This window comes from Vidua macroura, chromosome 1 (assembly GCF_024509145.1).
Source record: "Vidua macroura isolate BioBank_ID:100142 chromosome 1, ASM2450914v1, whole genome shotgun sequence".
NCBI lineage: Eukaryota > Metazoa > Chordata > Aves > Passeriformes > Viduidae > Vidua > Vidua macroura.
Window position 1 is genome coordinate 120,837,684 of NC_071571.1, and position 24,936 is coordinate 120,862,619.

Below are 24,936 nucleotides of genomic sequence, written 5' to 3' on the forward strand. Positions count from 1 at the left end.
CTTCTCACAGGGCTCCTCCTACAGATGTTCTGAACACGTCTGCATCCCGGCAATTTTTTACTGAGCCCAGGTACTGAATGTAAGGAACCAAGCTGCATAAAAAGAAGCGTGGGGTGTAGGAGAAGGAGCACTGTAAGGAATTTACCAGAAGTCATGTCTATACAAAATGCAGGCATGACTTCAAGCAAAAATTATCTGAGAGAGCATAGTTGCAGAATGACCGAGTTTATTCTTAGAAAATGACAGAATAAAGCTCTCATTCAACAATATGGCTTATAATCATGTTAAATGGTATGTGTCAGGCTTGACTTCCCTAAGTGCCATCCTTTCAATGTATGACTAGAAGTTTATTTATTGCTTGAACAGAATCTCTTTTCCTCGTTTTACAGTCTTGAAAACTAGAGTTCAGGAACTTCTGGATCAGTCTTTTCATTGAAATACTGGAACTACTATGAAGCCTTCTTGGTTTGCACTCATGTTGGCAGTGCTCAGTACTGAAATGCTAACAAGTGACTGTTCAACCATCAAGTCTACAAGGTTCAGAGGACGTGTGCAGCAGGAGCGAAAAAATATCAGACCAAATATCATCCTTGTACTCACAGATGATCAAGATGTGGAGCTAGGTGAGAAATAATTGTTGTTTGCTACTACATTTTTGCATGTGTCTTTCCGTAGCTTATGCCAAGCAGAAAGAACTTTAAATTCGGGGAAGTTGCTGGTCCTGGAATAGTATCAGAATGTGGGACAAGTTTGGAAAATGAGTTAACAGTATTATTTAATGGCATTCACCACATTTAATTATAGACTTTAGGAAATATATGATTATCAAAATCCACCATGGGAAGTTTTAATCAGCACAACAAAATGATTTAATAATGTATGCAAGGACATACATGTAAAAACCTTGCATCAAAAACCTTTTCTCACTCTTTTTGTAGCATTTAGAAATTACTTTTTGTAGCATTTAGAAATAGGAGGCTTGTGAGGCCAGCATTTCCCTCAGTACTGTATAGATGTCTGTATATCCACATATTTGTCACAGGGATGTAAGTCGTCTGACATACTTATCCACACAGACAAGCTGGTCTAGTTACAGGATTTAGTAATCTTAATATTTGCATGAATTACTGAAGTGTTTAAGAAGTGTTTAAGCACTTTTCTGCTTTAAGAACTATGCTGTATGTATAAAAACATGGTAGTTTTGCTTTCACAAGTATACTAAATATCTGAGCACATACCAGTCAGAAGTGATTTTCACATATTTTTCTTAGGGTGGAAAAAGTTAAAACACTTAGATGATGTTCCAGGAGGCTTTTGAATGTTTTCCATTAAGTTAGAAAGATATTAATGGTAGTTATGCATATAACTGATTTTTTGGTTCACTGCCCAAAATGAAAAATCAAGGAGAGAAAGAGGATCATTTTAGGTTACCCCCAAGCAAATATTTTGGGTTGTGAGATCAAAAAGGTGAAAAAATGGCAAATTAAGTTGAAATGAAATCTTGCATTCTTAGCTTTTTTTTTTTTTATGAGAGACATATTTTTAGTAGAAGTATAGTGAATTTCTAGACAAAATGCCATATGACATTGAAAAATAAATGCTTCATTCCAGAAAACTTCATTTGTTCTAAAATCACATACTTGCAGACAGAAGATTGTAGACAAAATGTGGTCTGTATCAAAAAGCGGTTCTTTGGTTGCTAGCATTTTTGTATTTGCCATGATGCAATAATAATTTCACAGTCCTTCAGGGTTCTGAAAAGATAATTAATAAACTAAATTTCATGACTGAGGGAATGGTGCTTTTATGCAGCAGAGCTCCAAACACAGGCCTTCAGATCTGAGTGATTCTTATCTTTTTTTATTTTTCACTCTTTCAAACCTCTGCTCTGTTTAGCCATGCTGCATAATGAATAGCTGTTCCCAGTTCTATTTTTGGTCTAAAATACAGCTCTTACAATGGGAGTGCATTTTTTCTCGGTGGAGTCGCTCTGAAAAGTTTTGTTAAAAGGGTCAAGTCAAGTCTTCCTTTTTGTGGTCTGAAAGAGCCTACCCTCTCCAGGGCACTCAGGGCACTGGGGAAGGTAGGTCAGCAGACACACACATCTCTGAACACAGTGTTACCAAGTTGCTGTCCTCAGTCTTGCGAGAAGGTTTGCGAGTGGTGAAAAAGGAGGAAGGATGTGGCGAGTCACTTTGTTCATACTGTGGAGCTCTTCTCTTTGAAAGCTGCTCTGAATGTTCACAGGGCACTCTGGCTCCTATTAGCAAGCAGCTGAGCAATAGCCTGGGTGTGTGTGCATTCCCACTGCCTTGAATGAACACACAGGTTTCCCCTTTTCATAGATCATTTCGCAGGAAACAGCATTCAGCCCGAAGATTTACTGTACTGCATTATTCGCACTTGTGCTAATAAATCATTCTGCTTATTTGAAAAATAAAGCCAAACTGTTTTCCATGTGTGAATTTTCCTCTTGCTCTTCATTGATTCCTGAGAAAAGTCTTAAATTTCTCAAAGGTCAGTGGGAAGTAACACTTTCTGCCACAAACAGAATAAAACTTAGGCATTGGTATCCAAAAATCACAAGACTGAAAGTCGCTGAATATGGATTATTTGCTATTGTATTCCCAGCATGGACATTTCTAAAAGCTATTCTAAATGAATGCTTTAACATAAAAGCATATAAAGGTGCATTATAGATTTCAATACGGAAGGATTTGTCTCCAGAGCTCGTATAATCATTGAACAAAAATATTCATCTGACTGAGTGCAGCTGATATATAAAGGAGTCATCCAAAGTAAAATTTGCAAGAGGCAGAGAGTTTGCATTTAGTTAGTGCTCAAGCCATAGGGGTATGCACATCTTCCTATTGATCTGCACCATCCTCCTGAGTTTTGCATTCTGAGTGCAAAGAAATTCAGCAGAGTTGCTGTCTCATTCGCTTTATTAGATAAAACCAACAAATTGTCCCACAATTTGTGGGGATCAGCTAGATCAGATAGTGGATTTCAGCTTAAGCTGTGTGAAGCAGCCTGGCCCACAGCTCTTGAAGGAACTCAGCAAATACTTGGGCTCCTAAAGTATTTTACTTCTTAAATTGTGCCACTGTGCACTATCTTTCCCCTACCAAGATCCTGAGGGTAGAGGACTCACTGCCCAATGAAGTGGCATCTTGCGCAAGGCAAAGCTCCCAGAACCCAGAACTTCTTCCCTCCTGCAGACAGCATGCTGTGGCTCTTCAGGCCAAGTGGCCCCAGTTCCCACTGGGGTCAGGCCCATATCCTCTTCTGTCCAACATTTTGCTTGCTTTTTGGTCTCTTCCCCTGTCCTCCCAAGTCTCTATTATTTGCACACATTAGTACCTCAATATATGACACCCCAATCACTCTTATAGTCCTTGCTGTAAAAAATACCTTGCATAATGTCAGATAGGAGTAAAAACTAATGAGTATGTTGGTAGTTACAGTGTTTTTGACCCTTTTTTACAGCCTAATGCACCACCCAGTGAAATCTATATGAACCAGCTACTGAATAGAGCACTGGGTAAAGAGATCACAGCATCATCTAAATACATCACATCAGGCATAATTTGCCTGGTGTGCTTTCCATCTTCCCTAGAACTAGAGCGCTAAAAAACATAAGCCAAAAAAATGGGGATATGTGCTGATCTGAAAAAGCCCATTACCTTCCTGGGGCCTTGCATACAACCCCTGTAAAGACAGGGTGTGCCTCCTAGACATCCCTTTGTGGAGGTGCCCTCCCGTGATGAAAATCCATAGCAATTTTAAAGACTTGATACCTTGGTTGCCAAACATATTTCTTGAGGTATGAGAATAGACTGAGAAGTGACACTGAACTTCTTGTCTGACAAAACTCACTAACTTTTGTGTCCAGAGTGGCCATTCCCAGTTATGTGGTTGCCCTCAGGTGCTCCCCAACCAGTCATGTAGAGCACGAGTGTCCTGCTGACAGACAGCGCCTGAGTACATGTGCCCTGAAGACTGTGGGCCAGATGGTAAAAAACACAAGCTGAGAGGAGAGCCACAGACAGCAAAGGATTATAACTTATATCAGCAAGTTTTATCTCCTGCTTGTGTTTTGTTTTCCAAATGAGGAAGTCTCACCTGCTTTGAAGTGCCTGTTCCAGAATTTCCAGAGGGGCTTAATCTATTATCAGTGTCAGTAAGTGCATACCTGGAGGGAAAACTTAGTCATAAACAGCAGGTTTGCAAGAGCAGAGGGCTGACCAGCTGGAGGAATGAGGAAGCACTCTAACAGCTACTCATTTATAATACATGGAGGCAGGAAAGTGCAGATCAGCTCTGCTGCAGTTACTGTGCATTAGGGTACCTGAATAGCCCACTTTCTATCGGAGCACCTCGAAGCACTTTACAGCTGAGTTGTCAGGAAGAAACTGTGACTTTTCAAAAATGGAAGAGCTCTGGTGAAAACAAAACAGAACAGAACAAAACAAAAACTAAAAAGTCAGCCTGAGGTCCAAGATAAAAGCATGTAGATGAGGATGATCTCTCATTTGTCTTTTACTTAACAATTCAGTGAAATGCTCCTACTCATGTAAATGGAGACCTTTTGTGTTCAGGGACCTCTCAGTTACTCTTCTTCTTTTCTGTATCCCTAGCACATGGGGTTCAGGAAAACACAAACGCAGGTGTTCTGCATTTGGAAAATAAGGGCTATGAAAGACAGAGTCCAAAGTGATGGTGACTTTCATACACAGTATTAAATGTATCCTTTAGGACAGAGACCCTGGCATTTTAAATGAAATGCTCAAGACCTACTGCCTCTTCCCTTTTTTTAACAATTTTTTTACACAAAAGTCTTCATATTCAGCACTGACTCGTTAGCCTAAAACCAAAACAGAGCATGCTTAACTTTAACTAGTAAGATAATTTTTAAGATTTTACTGCTAACATCTAAAGTTGAGTCTCCTTGGGAGTTTTATGGTTTTACAGGCAGGTTTGCAATTGCTTTAGAATATTTTTAATTTGATTTTCAAGCAACATAAACAAAACCATCAAGAAAAATTCTTGTTGTAATAGAGGAATCAACAGATTTAAAAGTAAAGGACAGTCAACTGTGAAAAAAAAAACAAAGGAAAAAAAAAGAAAATTCCAGAAACCTTTTTTTTTACCACCAACATTGTGCAAGTACTATAATTCACAAACTTGTTTCCTAGGCACATACTGACATATCTACAGTTCACCCCCACCCTTCAATCTCTGCTCTGTTGGATAACATAAAGAACAAACTTTGACAGCTGTCAGCAAATACTGACAGACTCTATCCAGGGCTGCTCAGCCTTTCTGCAATCAGAAATCTGCAAGCCTGCCTGTCTCACCTTGCAGTTCATGAAGATTCTTTGAAGGATGCAAAAAATGTCTTTGTTCTTTCAACAGTATCAATTCAATTTCTTGAGAGAGGTGCTGCATTTTGCCAATTTTTTGCATACATTTTTAGCCCCAAAAACTGATTTTGAGCACAGTGCTCTAGTATCAGAAGTAGACATGATGATCTTGTGTCCACAGAAACTTTACTTTAGAAAAATTGCTATTGAATTCTCTCCTTCCTTCTTCTGTCTCTTACTCCCTCCTTTACTCCCTACCTCTCTATAGTTCTCTCTTCTGTCATCTGATAAAATGGAAAGAGTATTAACATTTTCATTGGTAATCTCAGTATTTTACATATTTTACTGGCATATTGACCAAAAATTCAGTCTGTGTAGCATACTGCTTTTCTACATCTGCATTTGAAGAACTATTGACCTATAAATTTGAAAAAGCTTTGACCCTGTTTCTAGATTAGTCCATATTTTAACTTTGTTTTGAAGTCTGAGGAAAAAAAAAAATCAGTCTTCCTGGAATCATTAAAAGTATTTTTGTTGGTATAGTAAAAGTGTGATCTTTTCTCCTGAAATTACCAAAGCTGCAGAGTCAAGCATGCTGATGTTCAGAGGCAAGCTAATCACTGACACTTTACTTTTAACAGCATAATAACAGCCAATATATTCAAACTATCTTTTACAGCACAGTGGTGATCATTACCTCTTATTGCAGGATCCTTGCAAGTGATGAATAAAACCAGGAGGATTATGGAGAATGGAGGGGCGTCTTTCATCAACGCCTTTGTAACTACGCCCATGTGCTGCCCATCTCGTTCCTCGATGCTGACTGGGAAGTATGTGCACAACCACAACATTTACACAAACAATGAAAACTGCTCTTCTCCTTCATGGCAGGCTACTCATGAGCCTCGTACCTTCGCTGTGTATCTCAATAACACTGGGTACAGAACAGGTAAGAGATGAAGCACAGTTCTTGCTTTAAAGTGAAGATGACGTATTCAGCAATTGCTCTTAAGTCACTGCCTGAAATGAAACTCTTCTTGGCAGTGATGGAGTTCACTTCCTTCCTAGTAGATGCTGTAGCGCTGTATTTTGGATTTAGCATGAGAATAATCTTGATAACACAACAAAGTTTTTAGTTGCTGCTAAGTAGCGCATATACTAAGTCAAAACCTTTTAGTGTCTCATGCCCTGAGAAGAAAGAAAGCTGGAAGGGCACAAGAATCTGGGAGGGGACACAGCTGGAACAGTTGATCTAAACCAGCCAGTGGGATATTCCATAACATAGGGCATGGTGCTCAGTACACAAACTGGAGAAAAGCTGGCCAGAGGATGCTGCTTAGAAACTGGTTGGATATTGGTAAATAAGTGATGAACAGTTCTATTTCGTATTACTTGGGGCTTTGGGAGTTTTTTGTGGGGTTTATTTCTCTCTCTCTTTTGGTTGTATCCCATAATTTTTTATTATTATTATTATTATTACGTCAAATTTAAATTGTTAAACTGTTCTTTTCTCAAGCTATGGATTTTACCTTCTTTCCTATTCTCCTCCCCATACCACTGTGGCAGGGGGTGGGGAGTGAGAGAGCAACTGAGTGGTACTTAGTTGCTAACTGGGGTTAAACCACAGCAGGAGCAACTGTTGTCCCAAACTGGCTGTGCAGGGCAGAGGCTGAATATTATGGAGAGGGAGGGTAATACTGCCTGGTGGTCCACACCTGCAGCAACAGCCAGATTCACTGGTAGTGAAGCAGCATATTTTCACATTTGCATGTCCCAGATGGGAAATAAGCTGCTGGGCAGTTACACCTACAGTGAAAGAGGTGCATTTTAGTGGCATTGTGGGTCTGAACTGGCAATTCCAGGCGTGATTATGGTCAGTATTACGTCCTGCTTGTGGACAGCTGCTAGCAGTTATGGAAGAAGATGTCAGGGCCAGGCTGGGAGCTGGTGCCAAAGACCTCACAGGAGTGGAGGGACTGTCATGGGAGCAAAACAAGGTGAATTGGATAATTTAAACTTTGCTGTGGGGCGATATTTCATTTGCATTTTCTGAAAAGGAATAGAAACATGCCTTTAAGAAGGATTGTTCTACTGTGCACCAATAAGATTTGAGAGTTTTCTTGTAAATTCCTGGTGGTTTTCTGTAGTCAGGAGATCCCTTTTCTGTCTACAAAGAACTCTTCTTATTCCTCTCGTCTGTGCTTCAGCTTGATATAAAACTCAATTCATTTCTCCATCACCTATCCCCAAAAATTGAATCTGTAGACACGTTAGGCTCCAGCCTGACTTCCCCTCGTCAAGGTACCAGAGTTGTGCGAGGTCGTCGGAGTGCAATTTGTCCAGAAGTGTCATTCAGCTACACAGACTCCCCTTTACTGAGCAATGAGGCACAGATCTCCTGCCAACTGCCTTCCTTACAATGTAACTGGCAGCAAAGAAATTTGTTTCTATCGGCAGCTCAGGCACAAGAAGGGATTGCTTTCAAAACACAGAGCTGGCAAATGTCTCCATGTTGTCTGCTAGTCCTAAATCTCTTAAAGCTGCTGCATCCAATGCCTCAAGTTTATCTGCCTCTGTGCTATCTTTTGTTCACCACAGACGGTTCACTCTTTTTTCCTCTGTGTCTTTGCATCTCTGGTTCTGGAGAACTTCTGCTTCCTGTATTGAAAACAAAACCAGACATATCTTTAACTTTTTTGGGCTTGGTGTTGGCTCTGACATATGAGCTGAATAATACTTCAGTCACTATTAAGCTGGTCTCAATGAAGTTGCCATCTGAGTACAGCATTGCTAAGCCTGAGTAGGGGTCAGCGTCAAGGCTTTGGAGAAGAAAAGAAAGGAAGAGCAAATTGACCATCACTGTTAGAAAAGGTGCTGAATTTGACTTTTAAAATAAGCTTTATCTCATTACTTACATCTCAGAAATCTTTTCTGCTTGATGTATGGCTGCTTCATGTGGGACCTGTTTTAGTGCTCTTAAAAAATCAGTATCCTATTGGTTTGTCATCTATGTTTTGCACAACTAAATGCTTCACACATAAACAGAACAGCTCTGTCACTAGCCCTTTCTGCCCCTCTGAGGATAAACACAGGTTAGAGCATATCTTCTTCACTGCCTTGTGTTATGAAGACATGTGGAGATGCTTACTAAATGCAGACTTGACCCTATTACATAGAAAGGAAAAAGGGGTCAAAAGGAAAGGAACAGGAAAAAAGTACTTTTTCAAAGGCAGGCAAACAGAACATCAGTCCTAAAACTGTCAGGATAGGTGAGTTTTAACAAAGGGCAGAAAAGAATAGAAAATGGAAACAAATGGAAATACCTGCATGAATCTCCAGTTCTGACTGAGGTACATTGTTCAATCCTACAATACTATGGCTGCAAAGATTTATCTTTTTACTCCTTGTAAGACGAGCCTGTCTTCTAATTAAGTCACAATTATTTTTTGAGGTGGTAGCTTAATTAACAGCAGATCTTGTAATACATTTCTCAAGGATAGTGTTGCCTTATTAAAAAGTCACCAAAAGTCTGCTAGCCAAGTAATAATCTACACTTCACAGCTAGAAAGTTTAGTAAAATTATAATCACTCAAAAATACCTGGGAGTCAAGAATAATTGGGAGTGAAAATGAGAAAACTGCGGAGAGAGGTTGCAGATGTTATAGATACTTACCCTGTGCACTTCTACGTGCTTTGACTGTAAATCAGTAACCTCCTCAATGGGAAACTGAGACACACAAAGAGAAGTGAATGACTCAGGCCAGTCACAGGTTGGTGACAGTCCTAATAAGGCACCTGACCAGAGATCTCCAGTCTGGATGAGCCAATGTACAATACCTCCAACATGGTAGAATTTATGCATTTTTTGCATGGGATCAAATTTTAATACATGTCAATGGCAATATAGGGGTGGGAGAGCATTTCTATAATGTGCTCACTTCTGTTTGCTCCAAACAGTTTTCAATATCTATAAAGCATCCATTGTCTAAACCTGCAGCAGCCTTTACTAAGGCCCCTCTATTGCAATTGACACATGTGGGCAGACTGTTATGAGGGGAGTTCTGCTGAAGCCACGAGGACTCCACACAAGCACAGCAGGCCCTTTAAAGTGAGGTCTGGAACGTGCTCTAATAAACTGTGGTTATAATTAAAGCTCACTGGGGAAACCTAGCAAAGGACAGAATGTTTTTTTCTTTCCTTTTTCTATTTTATTCTTCTACTCTGATGTGACCTAAGGGCAACGTTGCATTTCGTGGAAACATCCCTTTTTGAAGTTTGTATGTCAGTGCTAAATCATAGGCAGACACTGTGCTGGACACTAGCAAGGCAGGCAGCATTCAGAAGCAATACTGGGCAGTAGCAGGGCAGACAATATTCAGAAATAACACTGCCAAACCAAAATCACTTTTGCTTCTAATTATAATTTTCCAAAACTATTAAGGATGTTTCAATGTTTACATTTTCCCTTATTCACAAGCTGTATGTCAATGCAGCAATGAACCAACTGCACAGCTTCTTGATTGTCCACAAAACTGGTAATATTAAATTTGAATTTGTAGGACATAGCAGGGAAGGCACACAGTAAAGAGGTAGAAAGAGAAAACAAAGCAGCTCTGGAGAGTTTCAGTGATGACATTTGTTTTAATTACATAGGATCCAGGCAGTCACACTAGAGAGGATAAAGGGTCCCTCACTTTCAATTTTTTTTGAAATTGTGAGAAATGCTTGAGAAGTTTTCTTTCATCTCATAGTTTTTCATGTTAATATATAGTCCTTCAGATATTTAGATTTAGAAGTTTAATTCATAAATTTATTAACTGCAGGAATTAGAGATTTTGCTTTGTGCTTTCCAAAGTATTGGCTGGTCATTTGCTGTTCTTTCAGTCTCATAATTTCTTTATCTTCTACTGCTCTGTCCCAGTCCTATGGCACGTAGTCTTGCCTCTCAGATGTGCCCTTTGCTGTTGCTGGTTCCCTTTGTCATTCACCTACACAAACACAAAGGGAAATCCCAGAAGTGCAGCTTTGGCTTCATTAGTAGGAAAGGACGATTGTGCTGCATCTTAATAATTGAGCCGCAGCCAAGCATAATCTTGGTATTTTAGAAGACAAACCATCACATGAAAACAGCCAACATTCAGAAGATATAAATAAAATAAACATTTTATTTTTAAGTAGTGGGTCATACTTTGCATACTGCAGGATTTTACATTTTTACCAGCTGAAGTTTCATCCCTTTGCAAATATGAAAAGAAGTATAAGTTTTAAATTCTTATACTGACTTAACACACCAACGCACTCTAAACCCTCTCTGCTTAATGTTACCTTGTAAAATTACTACTCTCTAATCCTCTCTCCTCTTAGCCCTTCACAGCCAGTGTAACTGCAGGAGGGAGCAGGACTCTGCCTTGGCTCAGCAGCTGCTGACAGTCTCACAGCACCATGCCAAACACAGGAACAGGCTCTCCCTTCATGGAATCCCACCTGAAAGAACAGGGACCACCAAATTAGGCAATTATTTGCTTGCACTTTTTGGAGTTGTCTTTGGGAAGATGTATTTCCCAGTATTTTATTTCTTGCTTGGATGTATCAACTGATTAGAATATCATTCAAGATTCATGCATGGGAGTGTTCTGATGTCATTTGTGGGACAAAAATGCTAACATGCAAAGTTAAGCAGCTCAAATGTTAATTCCTAAATTCCTTCATTAGTAAAACTTCAAACTCAAGAAGTGACACCAAGATGCCCCTGTCTGGCATGTTTTGACACTAGCCACAGACTTCTCTGCAGTGATGAACAGAAATGGTCACTTAGTTGACAACTGGCTAATGTCTTCAACAGCACATGTCAGTGCGCCCATTGACATCTGTCACTTATGGATACATTTCTTAGTGTAATGAACAAAGAACTAATAAAGCACTGAGATGACAGGAAGCTGAAAGTTAAGGAGCATTTAAACTGTGCACCATTCCCTTCTGACACACAGGGACATGTTAATCTTTCATAAAGAGAGCAAAAGCTATGCCTCCTGAAGGTGTGGGCAGACAGTAAGTTTCCTCTGGAGGCAAAGCCATTGTGTTTCCTGTTCACAGCCTTGCAGTACAAATCACTGCCAGCACTTGCTATTTTTAATCTGCATCATTTCAGTGACCTAATTTGTATCCTACCTCATGCACCCTTTCAAGGCAGAGAGGGTGGCACAATGTGATGCAAAGGTGGGAATGAGTGAGCAGAGAATAAGTCCTGGTTTTTAGATTATTTCTAAAGTGAAAAGAAGGAGAGAGGAACTCTGAGTTTTCGGGTTCTTTCTTAATTGGTATGAAATATTCTGGGAAACATCAAACATAATTTAATCTGCAAATATTTTAAATAATTAAAAATATATCTCATTTTTCAGAATAATTTGCAATTTCTGTCTATGAAAAAATGTCTAAATGAAAGTGAAATATGCTGAATGTATGCACATAGTCCACAGAAAATGAAATGTAGAAGAGGAAAAAGGCCAAAAGAATAACATGCAGGATTTTCTAGTTCTATGGTATCATATGAAGTGAAACTTTTCTGGTTTCTGTCCAGGACCTCATCAAAAACCACAGTATATCTGCCTACTTATGCTTAAAGCAGAATTCTATGCTATCAAATATCACACAGAAAACCATACACTAAAAGACTTTTAACAAGTTTATGTATTCAAGTGCTTAATTCAGGAAAATCTGGGTAGAACATTTTCTATGCAACCATTTCATCTCTTGTTCAGATGGCCAAATTATAGTCCTTGACTACATAACAACATACCACTTTATGGAGGATGAAATTTCCCCCATTTGAAAAGATAGACTAGTTCTATCAAAGGACACAGTGCTGGCATCCACATCAGCAAGGATCAGGGGTTTCATATCCCATCTGCCCCATGCCACTGCTCACATGCTGAGAAACTAAGCAAAGTGGGGTTTTATCCGCATACATAGGGCTAAGCACACTGCTGTAGGTTTCCAGATGTCTTATGAAAGGCAGGAACCAGTAAGACTCAAGAGTCCTTTCAGACATTGCTGGGTCCTCCACTCTGGCCAAAAGCACTTCTGACTCCCTCCATCCTACCCCATTAGGCAGTGCAGTGTCCATTCCTCAGTTTTTTGGCCCTGCAAGACATCACCTTGGCCTCTGCTCTGAGCTTTGCCCCTGTGCTTGTCTGTCCTCAAGTGATTCCCTCCCTCCCTCTCTTCCTCTCTCCCTCCCTCCTCTCTCAAGTCCAGTCAGTTCTTGACAGACATGTCCTGTTCCCACTGCTTACCATTACCGATCTCCTTTTCCAGCCTGATCAGCAAATCTGCTTCTCCCACCCACCTTGTCAATCAGCTTCTTTCTCCTTTCTGCACTCATTGTCCCAGTTCTTGGTTGACATTCCCAGTCCTGGGGCCCCAAGCCCCCACTGCTTCTTCCCCCACCTCAGTTCCTTTGCTGGATTTCCTGCCATTCCCCAGACTGCTTGTCCTTATCGGGTCACCTCCTGCCCTCTGCATTTCAATCAACTTTCTCCCTCCTACTGACACCACTCACAGGTGGACAGGGAATAAATGTCCTGAGGTGTCCAGATCTCCAGAACATGCAAATTACAGGGTTTTATTCAAAGGATTCTAATAGATGCCTCCTTGACAGAGAGACCATCATGCCTTTCACAGAGTTCCTGCTCTCGGCGCAGAGCATGTAAGTGCTATCAAATTAAATCTCACATAATTTTTTTCAGATGTTAAGCCAAATTCCTTTTCCATTACTGTGGTTCTCAAAGATGGCTACTGTTTGGGCTAAAAAGTTTCAAAAAATTCAGCCTGAGGCAGACATCCAGTGCGGAAAATTTAAGTCCAAGTATAAGAGAGTTAGAAGCAGCTGAAAACAGGGTCTTATAATGAGAAGTGTCAGACAACATCAATATTGGAAAGTGCTACCAGCTTGGCCCATAATACAGGCTTTGTTAAAGACATCACCCAGGCTAACAATTGCTATATCAAGTTATAGGCTAATGCCTTTTGCAACTGCAAAAAGTTATAAAATCCTTAATGATCTTTTTGGTTGCAATGGTAAACCTGGCAGCAACTGGGAAAGACCCACAAAGATGGAGAAAAAGTAAAAAACCTGAGGTTTTCTACCGCATTTGAGTTACAAGACTGGGAACCATGTAATCTGAATTATATTCTTGGCAATGCTACAGGCTTCCTGCATGACTTGGGTCTAGCTGAAGGTTAACCTCTTGGTGCCTCAGTTTCCTCACCATATTTTTTGGGACAATGCTTATTTCATTTCCTAGGCAGTGCTGGCATACTGAGTTGGCTTTCTATGCTCCAGTGATGTGATACACTAATCCTTTGCAATTTTTCAACAAAGGGAAAAATCAAACTTCTAGGGCTTGAATCTATGGCTTGCATAATGGGAAGAAAGCAAGGAAGAATTTACTGGAATGATTTGGAAGCTGAAATTATGCTGGGTTCTGTCCACAGAAGCATAGAATCACTGTGTTTGAGTCCTGAAATGTCATATAAACAGTGCCTTGCAACTCCTGTAAATGGTTTCCTGACTGTTAAAGGAAGTGGCTGTCTACTTAAAGCTCTTGTCTGGGTCACGGTGACTAAACCTTTCTGCAGTGTGGCTTTTTAAAGGTTTGCATTTGTTTTAACTTGGAAACATTCCCATAAGCCTCAACAAATAACAAGGGTGTAGAAAATAATATATGTCCTTTGATCCACAGAAGTGCAGAGATGTCTCACTAGTAGATGTAGCCCAGTTCACCTGTGCACTAATCCACTAATGCTGACAGGAGTTAGAGGACTAACTCTATTGTGTAATACTGTAAACATTAGTCATAATTGCTAGAAAAAAGTGCTGGGAAAAGAAGTCCTGGGAATTATGAGAATTTGAATCACACTCAGCTGTAAGTATTAGAGAGCCCCTGGATCAAATTATATTTGTCTTGCACCCTTTGCAACCCTCTGGATCTCTCATTCCAGTACAGAAATCATTAGCTAATTGTAAAGGGGAAAACAAAACCCTGTCTTAAGGCATCTGTTCATGTCAGGTACCAGACATGTATATTCTGCAGCCCCTCCAGAGACACATAGATGTCTGTAAAACTGTTCACCATGCCATGTGTTGTTGTTTGCATAAACATAATTGAACATACTAATACAGAATACAATTATTCTGATATACAAAGCTACACTACATGTGATTAGAAAATAACAATGTGTCCTGGGAACAGTTAGCAAAACTGCCAGAATGCAGATAAAAATTGTCTTATTAAAATGCAAAAGTAAGCATTTATCTTTGCTGCTATCCCTATGGGGGCCATTACACATAATAATGAAAAGATGTCCCTTGAAATGGCATTACTTTTTAATGAGGCTTTTACCCACTGAGTCATAATCTCCATTTTACTAATTACAAGCAGAAATGGCTTCCTAAACCCTTCCTAAACCCAAACTGCTGAGTACAAGCAGCTTCTGAAGATGAGGCTTCCCAGTCGGTTCTCAGACTTGGGCAATTCAGCAAGTGTTGGGCTACAGCTAAGTTCAAGATGGGGGTTGACTATACAAGCCAAGCATATGAAGACCCAGCAAAGACATCTGCACATCACAATGTCAGTTCCTGGGCAGTTCTTTGACATATTCCATAGTGCTTTACTTGTTAACAATCCTCTGGTTCAACAAAAAACAACTAGGACAACCATGGTGATTACTTACTGATTGTTATTTGTCCCATGGACACTCCTGTGCTTTCCTTTTACTCTGGGCGCTTGTCTTCATTCAGAGCCTGAAGGGCCAGACACGTAACTGCTGGTACTGGGCCCCAGTTCTGACTCACTGGCCCTGTCCTATTCTCAGTAGTACTCAAAAGACCACATGGTGCAAGGACTGAACGCTTGTATTTCAGTAAAAGCCTGGCTTTCCCTTCATCTGTCTAATTACTCATATCCTCTTGAGTTTATGACCAATAAACCATTTTTGGTTAAAGCATTTTGGCAAATATAATCCATTGTCACAGCCACTGTTTCTTCTAGTATTCAGGTCTTTGCTGCACATTTGACATGGGAACAGGGGGAAACATCTATTTCTGCAAACTGTCACTCAGGGAGCTGCTTAAAATTTGACAGCACTGAGATTATTTTTATGATAAAATACTAAATCATTGCCAACACAAAGGTGAATGGTTCAGGCTGTCAATCCGAGGTCTCATGACATGAACTGAAATATGGGGTTCAACGGGCCAAAAGGTATCTAACAAAACATTATTAAAGTTAGAAAATTAAGTAATCTAAAGCAAGGAAACTCCAAGATGAATTGGCCCTCCCCAGCTCCAAGCCATCCTTTCTTTTCCAAATTCAGTTTATCTATTCTCGTCCTTATGTCCCAAGTCATTTCATCCTTCATTTTATGCTGGTGGCTTTCTCTCAGGTAATGAATACCAAAAGAGAGAGTCAGGAGTAAGGGAAGCTGATGGCTTTTTGTTTTAATGCCAAAAATTAAATTCTGGGAACATTCTCAAATCCATAAAGGAACACTCCATTGCGACGCTAAAGTGAGAAGGTGGAGTAATCATCTGTGTGCTACAGTTTTTCTGAGCTTGGTCATTTTGAGACAGATTTTCATACCCACCTCTGTTATTTATAAAGGCCCTACATCAAAACCTACAGACACTAGAACTTCTTATAGAAAAGTTTGACAATTATTTTTAAATGGGTGAACCCATTTCTTTTTCCCCAGTCTTTTTCTTGGAAATTACTGAACTGTTTGGCTAAAAGGTTCCATAGAGCAAAATACAGCCTGAGTCAGATAGCATGGAAACTATCACCACTAATGATTAAAGTTTGGCAAGACTGTAAATAGCAGAGTCCAGGTCTCCAAGTGAGTCAATCTTGTAATACATGGGGAAGTCAAACCATCCTATATGATAAATTGTCACAGCTTCCATTTCACAATTTGAAAGCCTCTGATATTTTGAGAGACAGGCTGGCAGTAGAGCCCTTTACTGATGAGCACAGCACACAGAGGTTCCCCAAAATCGTACAGCAGTTGCTGGCAGACCTGGAATGGCACTCAGAAGGGCTGACCTCAGATTTCCCATGTAACCACAGATTGCCCTTGGTTTTGCTCAACTCAACAATGCTTCCTCTCTCTCTGTTACATCACTCTCCCATACTTTTCTTCACTGTTGTCTCTCTCTGACTTCTCTTCCCCTTCTCCTTTTTCCTTGGTTTCCCTTCTCACAGAATTTCAACCTTTACCCATATGCTTTCCCATAATATCTGGCTGAGAGTTTAAACCAGTTTGGCTGCCTTAGATGAGAGGTATGGTTTCCATTCCAGGAGACAACAGTGCTGGGCACGTATTCCCTGCCCACTGTCACTCTCTTCACCTCACAGTTCTTGATTTCTGGTAGGCCTCAGGATAAAAAAGGAGACAGGTTGGATTGCTTTCTTGGTGGCTGTGGGAAGAAGAGCTGGAAGCCTGGTCTAGTGTCTGTAGGACTTGTTTTTATGTCACATTCTACGTGGTATAGGAAAGTACTATTGTATACGACTGTAGTCTCTGGTTACATTTGGCATCTGGCAGTTCCCTGATTGAATTGCATCATATTTATGTTGTCTCAGACAAGTCTTAATTATGAACACTTTGATTTTTCCACCGGTTTTCCCAAGAAGTTCACCATGCCCACATCAATCAGATCTGAGTTATTTGAGCCCTTCCACAAATGTGCTTTTTTTGGTTAGATTGAATGTGTCTAGGTTGGATGTGAGGCTTTCCAATGTGACTTCATTTCCTAGTAGGAAACAAGTACAGGGATTCAAGGTATGTCCCACTGCCCAGCTGAGGGACAGCATCTCTGGGCAACAGTTCTTTGCAGACAAGCCTGACTGCTGAGTTGGGGCTGGCAGCAAGGACAGGGCTGGGCACTGTGAGGGGTGCAGGGACAGCTGTGAAGAGCTCTGTCCCTGGAAAGGGCGAGGTCTCTGTTATTCCCTCCTCCTCCATGGTGTCTGATTTTGTGAGCACCAGGAGTACCTGTGTGCAGACTGCTGGGGACACAAGCAACAGAACTGCTGGCACAGGTGACCCTCCAGGGGCTTGTAAACCTCAAGAAAATTAAAAGGGGGAACAGTGAAGATACTGAGACACCCCAATAGGTCGCTGGGACTGAATTGGAGATAATAAATCCCAAAAAAAAACCCACATGGCAGACCTGATTAGGTGTTTTGTCACTGCAGTGCCCAGGCAGTGGAAAAGCAGAATGGACCCATCCAAACTGACTATTCGATCCAGGTCACAGACCATACACAAGCAGATAAAGGCCTCCCATACCCCTCTCTCCCTAGAAGCAAAGTTTCTGCATTTTCCAGGGTCCTATGCCAGCATTAATGCTCCCTTCCAAGGGCAGCTGGCTGGCTTTTGGTGTCTGTGTATCTTTGCCACAGGCAATCCACAACTCCCAGATAGCTGGGGAGCCCACTGTATTGTGAGATTGCTTTTTTTCCCACTTCCTTGCAGATGAATTGGCAGGAGCACCTATAAACCTACAGCAAAGGCTGAAATTTTCAGTCTGAGTGGGCTCAGACTTGTAACCTTGAGCTAATGGAAGAACATACATGGAGTTTGGCAGGCCAGGTAGAGGATTTTGACCTCCAAGCCTTTGCCTCTTTGTAAGTTTTGCCTTAGAGATGATGTGGCAGCAAAGCAGGGTGGGGATCCCTTCTTGCTCTACCTGAACATGTCCTAATGGGATAGAGATCTGTACTTCCCAGACCTTTTATCAAACCAGCAAATGTAGCCAGGATAGCAAGCCTGAACTTTCAAAAAGTCAGAAGCCAAGCTCTGAAACATCACAGGACTTGCTTAAAACCACAAGGTGTTTCTCAGATGTTTCCTCTGGGCACTGAGCTTTTATTTCATATTCAAGTGGAAACCAAGAGGAGCATATTCTTTCTAAAAGAAACCCTGAAAATATTTCACATGAAACTAGATTCCAAAAGATTAAGAATAAAACATAGAGTCACGAAGGCTTTCAACTCTCATAAAAGTCTGGAAATAACTTATTTTCATTTCAAAACCCTCTAAGCTATAAAAGGAAGATTTTTGGTAAAGCAACTCTGACTCATTCTAACACATTTTCTCTTCATTCATACGTTCTTTTGACTCAGACTAAAAGACTTGGATTGCAAAGCCTCATGTGTATGTGTGTGTGTTCTTTATTTTTTTTTTTACTTCACAGCTTTTTTTGGGAAATACCTCAATGAATACAATGGCAGCTACATCCCTCCTGGGTGGAGAGAGTGGGTTGGATTAGTGAAGAACTCTCGCTTCTATAATTACACCATTTCTCGCAATGGTAACAAAGAGAAGCACGGATTTGATTATGCAAAGGTATTTTCCAGACACATAAATGCCACATGATTAATCCATATAAAAATAACTTTCAGATAATTAATTAACCAAATAATTAATTAATTAAACAACTACAACCATGAAATTGAGATGTCATTTTCTCTCCAGGGCCTTTCAGATCAATTTCCACGTGAGAATATTAATCACTCAACAGAAGAATGTTCCCAAGGCTCTTCAGTGGAGCCTGGTGATACCTCCCTCCTTCCTCTCCTCCCTCCCTCTCCCTGACAGAATGTGATGTTTTGGTGGTGGAAGCAAAACAGCAACTAAAAGCCTTTCCCAAAAAGAATTGTGCCCCTTATGCTACTGAACTTTAAAGTTTGCTGAGTGTTGTCAGGTATTACCCACAGAAGAGCCTTGGTTAATGTTGTTTTCCATTATAGAGTGCACACCAAAGAAAGGCTGTATGCCTGTGGTGTCAGACTCCGGATATGAGTATGAGAGTAGATAAGGGCAAGAACACGGCCGCTGGAAAAGTTCAGAGCTTGTTTGTGCTCCTGACAAACTGTGGAAAGTATGCCAAGGTGACCTGCCCACTGCCATGAAGTTTCTTGGAAAGGCTTAGGAGGGCAGATCTCAGACAGTTCAGCCTGCAGAAAGCAATCTGGAATTTCCTCATATTGTAGCTCAAGGAAGATGATACAGATGTTGCAGCTGTGGTTTCTGACCCATGTAATGAGTTTTTATTGGAAGCTAGTGACGCCTGTTTCTGATTTTCCCATCCATAGAAATTACATTATACTGATTATATATTTATACAGAGTAAAAAAAAAGGAAATAACCAGAATACTGGTTAGTTATACATTCCTTACACACCCTGTGCATATAGCTAGAATAAACAGGGAAACAGGAGGGGAGTAGATGCTTTGGGAGAGCAGTCACTCAGGCCACAAACCCAGAAATTATCACAGCCCTGGTGCCTCACACTCATTGTCCATTTTGGAAACTAAAGGATCACTCACTGTCTCATCCATGTGCTTGCAGAGTTTGTAGCAGCCAGGGCTACTGTGCATGTTCCAAGTGTGCTGCAGGAGAGGGGAAGGGGCAGGGGACAGGCAGTAGGTGACCGAGGAGGTCACAGCTGGTTGGCTTGTCCTAGCACTGACATGCGACACAGACCTTGTCCCTCAGGCTCTGCTTTTGCAGCTGTTCAGGGCCTTGAATCCACAACATAAGATTAGTCATGCCTGGAAGTGCTTGAAATTACAAACGTTGTCTCAGCACTTTCTCAATGAAGCTCGAGCTAGACCTCCAGGCCAACAGTGAATACTCCAAGGTGGCAGGTGGTTTAATTTAAGTTTTCATCTATTTTTCTTAGTTCCATTTCCTCCCTTTTCCTTGTAGGCTTCCATTTGCCACCTTAGCTGTGGGTTAAGCCAGTTTATTAGCGAGTCACAACCTTAATCTCAGCAGCTGCACTGCTTAAAGTTGCACAATTAAATGAACAGAGCCCACAGGAATTCAACTGCTCCCTGCATTCTCATTTGCAATTTCTTTGATTAAGACTTTTTGCAATCTGTTGCCTGTTGTAGCTGTCTTCCACTTTGTACATATGCAAAAGTATAGTCTGAACAAAGAGTGTGCAACAAAGGTTTATGTAAACATAAAGCCAGATTAAGATTCAATGTTATTTGGGAGCCATTACCTTGTGAGGTGTTTCATCAATGATATTTAAGAAACACATCTTTGTCAGTACAGTCTGCCATTTTAAATGTTACATAGCATTACATTACCAAATCTGGTAATCAAATTTACTTAATACAACTTGCTGCTGTATCTGATTTGCAAAATACTGTCTCATTTTATGTGGCATTGCCTGCTTAAGAAAGTAATTACTGCTCAGTCTCCCCTATGCTCCCGCAAATCATACATCTCTTTGATGGTATGCTTTTACTTCCTGATCTCAGCTTTAATGAGGACTTGAAAAATAACATAATAACATGATAGTATGTGATCTAATTAATCATGCACTTTGTAACTTTTGCTTTGTGTTAATCGTATGTTCCAGGACTACTTCACAGACCTAATCACTAATGAGAGCATTAATTACTTCAGAATGTCTAAGAGGATATATCCCCATAGGCCCATAATGATGGTCATCAGCCACGCTGCACCCCATGGCCCCGAGGATTCTGCACCACAGTTCTCAGAGCTCTACCCCAACGCTTCACAGCACATGTAAGTGAAACTCACACTGCCAGACCCGATCCTTGTATCTGCTTCTGCGAGGGATTTGTTTATGGAGACGTCGCAGGAGCAGGGAATTCAAATATAAGACACTCATGTAAGCAGAGAATGTTTGCTTGTTTCTTTTGCTGTGCTTGTTCCTTTTGCGGGGGAGAGTGACAGCTCTGACCATTATTAAAGCAGAGAGAAGCTCTTTTCCTCCTGGGAAGTTGTGGGAGATTAAAAGGTCAGTATTTGGCTTTGTAAGGGCAGCTTCTTACAATACCCTGAAAATATGTAGACACAGGTCAGGATCTGTTGGAAAGATATTACTTCCTTCGTTTCCCTCTAAGATATGTGCTTCCTGGGCTCTAACTAACTGAATGCATTGAGAGTAAAAACACCCTTTTGAAGCTTTTGAGAGCACCAGATTTGTTTATAGACTAGATACTGGCAGATTCCCAAAATAGCCTATCAGTCTGCACTTTTAAATAACATGCTTAATCTTTTCTGGTGATTAAACTATAACAAAAAAACCTAACTCTTCATTTTGTTTCTAGTAAAAAGCCACTTCAGGTAAAAATCTGTGGAGAGTCCACATTTGTGGATTCCTCATCTTGCTTCCTACCTTGAATATTCTGGGTCCTTTTCATTATAGTGAGAGGCTATGGAAGATTTCCATTGCACTTGTGACTCCCATGGGTTTGTAGACCAGTCTTTCAATTTGTTCTGAAACAATGTATTTTCACATCTTTAGAAAACAACAGAACAACAACAACTAAAAAAAATCCAAAAAAAACTTAATAAAATATTTTATCTGGATTGTACATTTATCTGTCCTCTCAAAATGAGGATAAATCAATTTCATTAGACAATGGGAAAGCTCCTTGGTCTAAAAATTGTATTTTGGACACTCTGCAGTAGTTCACACACCAGTATGGTTTTTCAACTTACATCAAACACTTTAAAATTTCTAGGAGTAGTAGTTACTGCATAAACTGCATGCATAAACTGATCACTGGTTGGGGCCAGAAAGAGATTTGCTGTTCATGGCACATGGTTACATTTTTGTTGTTTCTCATCTTTTATCCTCTTACTGGCTGCTACTTTCTAGATATTCCAGTTTCCCTGACCTTATAATCTTATATTCTCCATGATTCGACATTCCTGAGACCAGACTTTGCAAGTAATGCAAACCAGTCAGCAGTATTTTGTGGTTACTAATATATTCAGAGTAGTTTCTACCCATATAGGGAACTAATGAAGTTGAGATTTTAGTTGGTAAATAAGGTAGACACAAATACATGAAACCTGTTATATTGGGTTGTATGAAAAAACGTTCTCAGTCCTGAATTATGTGCTCCAGCAGAAAGTAGCAGGGAACAATGTGAGGGGTGAGGGGGAAGTAGAACCACAATTTTTTTTCCCCTGTTCTTCTAGCTTCTGAAAATCACGAGTTCAGGTGAACATCCATGTCAGGGTGCCCCATTCTCTTTGCATTGGTTTAATCTCTCTTTGAACTCAGGTGGCAGCCCCACCATCCTGTGGCAACAAGTTCTACGGTGTCACTTTATGCACTGGGGACAAAGGGCTACTTTTTCTTTCCTTCTAAACCTGCAGCTTGGTTATGCCACCTGTGTCCCCTACTTCCCATTCTGTGAAGAATAATGAATAGTCACTATATCAAATTGAAAGGATTTCTCCCACGTCTCCTTTCAATTGTCGCTTTTCATTGCCAGAGAGTTATATCTATTTGTTCTCACTCCATTCAACAGATTGTCTCCCATTTAGTGGCAGAGACTGCCTGGCCTCAGGCAAGCCATCCTGCCTGCTGGGGGACTATCCATCATACAGGAGGGCAGGATCCAAACTGCTTCCGCTTAGCTGTGGGGATGGGAGAAAAGCACTGAATCATTGTATCTCACCCTACCTCTCCCCAGGCCAAAGAAACTCATTTTAGGCTCCTTGCTCCCCTCTGACGAGTGCTTGTAGGAACTTGCTTTGGTTTATCATGCTCTTGACACTTTCTGCTGCTTGGTGTTTTCAGCCTCCTTGTTTTCTAGCTTGTGCTGGTAGAACAAAAGGCTTTAGTTAGTCTCCAAAATTTTAACTGCGTCTCTACCTTATATACAGGTTACATGTTACCTGCAAAAATTAAGCAAAATCCTAGCTACAATTAATTTTTATTTGTGTGGACTCCTGGGGTCTAAATACCTTGCTCTGCTAGGCTACTTGTGAGAGCACTCAGCTGTGCTTCTTCTTCTGGTGTTGTTGATTTCTTGGCAAGCTTCTTGCAAAGAGTTTTTTTCTCCAATGACCTTAAGAGATCCTTGCTGGCTTGTTTTGTGTTTCTTATTGCACTGACTGACTGCATGTGTTAAAGTTCAGTCTGCAGACTGAGAAATGAGACAAATTGAAGATAAACTGCTAATTTGGGTTTGGGTGGCCAAAGATTCCAACTGATTTCTCTATCAAAAATACAAGCAACGTGCTCTGAAAGATATGAGAAGTTCAGTTCTCATAGAAATATTCTGTGTTCCCTATGAAAACAGAACAAGAACAATAAAATCCCTCCTGCCAAGGTTTGTGTAATCTGAACATTTAACCCTTAGGTTTTCTTCCTAGGTGGTCAAGCACCATTTGAATCTCTTTCGTTCTGACCTTGGGTGACAGCCATCTGACCTTGGATTTTGTTTTTAAAAATGTAGTTGCTGTATCATGTTACTGTAACGCCTACCTCCAACAAAGAAGGGAAGCCAGGTCAAAAGCTGCTTGCTGGCTTAACAAACTGAGATGGAAGGTTATACCTACAAACCAAGGATTAAGATAGCCTGTCAACCACATGTAAGAAGTTTTGCTTAAGAGAACAGTAGCTGAAGCAGACCCTTAAATTACATGATGTCTCTTTGCTGGTAAAGTGCCTGCTGAAGATTTAAATGCTGCCTCTATAAATTAAAACAAAACAAAACAAAAACAACATAAAAAAACAGCCCAAAAGTTTGTTTAGAAGAAGTTTTCCACTGGCACATATAAAGAAGGGAGTGGCTATGGCAGGAAATACTCCAGTTCAGGGAGAGCTCTGCCCTCAAGTGTGGGCGTCTACTGGTCTAATTTCTTTGCTTATCAACATGGCAAGAATAAAATCAAATGAATGCAGCAGCAAAGTCCTTAAGATTCATGAAAAATACATCAAAGACAAAAAGAAAATTAAGAATTACATGCCATTATTATGTTACAGTCCTGTCGTCCTCAACACAAACAGGCTCTGGAGTGGAATGGAAAGTCTTACAAAGACAAGAACAGTAATGATGTACACACTGTTTACTTATTAAGTGATTCCTGTTAATTCTTATTAACTCCAGTTTAAAATGAAACACAAACTATATCATATGGGAAGCAGCAGACTCTTTATTGTTTTTAAACATCCATTCTCCCCTCCCACTCTCCCCCTTCTCCTCTCCATAATGTATGTCCTATTTCTGACATCTAGAAATATTTCTGAAGGTTTATCCTGGCTGCTATCACATAATGAGTGAAATATTTTCTGAAAATAAATCATACTAATGCATGTACTCTAACTACCCCCAGACATTATTTCTGATAAATAAAATGGGACTAGAGAAGATGTACTAGATGAAAGCAATACATAGATTTTTGCTGTGGTAATGAACATCATCTGTTAGGGAGCAGGGTTGTTAGACCTTTGGAAACGTTGTTGTTAAATATGAAGTTATGTTACAGGACAATCTTGTTTCATCAGACAGACGAGCAGGTAAGCTTTGACTAAAAGGATGCTCTGATGAAAGCCTGAATTATCTGTTATGCTCAGGGCCCCTGGCATTTTAACTTCCCTTTACCTTCCAGTGTGAACCAGTCTTAGAGGAACTGTGAATCAGACCTAGGCTGTTTATAAGCTGTGAAGTAAACAAATATTAGAAGCAAAAATCTACAGGAGGCAGGTTTACTGAAGAATGTA

The 24,936-nt window shown here is 40.4% G+C and overlaps 1 protein-coding gene across 7 annotated transcripts in view; it reads left to right on the top strand.

Moving 5' to 3' along the window:
• Positions 1 to 451: 451 nt before the first annotated feature.
• The window catches only part of SULF1 (sulfatase 1), a 63,430-nt gene continuing 38,945 nt past the window's right edge, over positions 452 to 24,936 (top strand). For 6 of the 7 annotated variants that reach the window (XM_053995581.1, XM_053995592.1, XM_053995610.1 and 3 more), the window contains exons 1-4: positions 452 to 623; positions 6,076 to 6,315; positions 18,622 to 18,773; positions 20,803 to 20,972. In XM_053995581.1, coding sequence (XP_053851556.1) covers positions 452 to 623; positions 6,076 to 6,315; positions 18,622 to 18,773; positions 20,803 to 20,972 — 734 coding nt within the window. Of the gene's footprint in view, positions 624 to 6,075; positions 6,316 to 18,621; positions 18,774 to 20,802; positions 20,973 to 24,936 lie in introns of those variants that run through there. The other variant, XM_053995634.1, reaches the window with a different exon arrangement.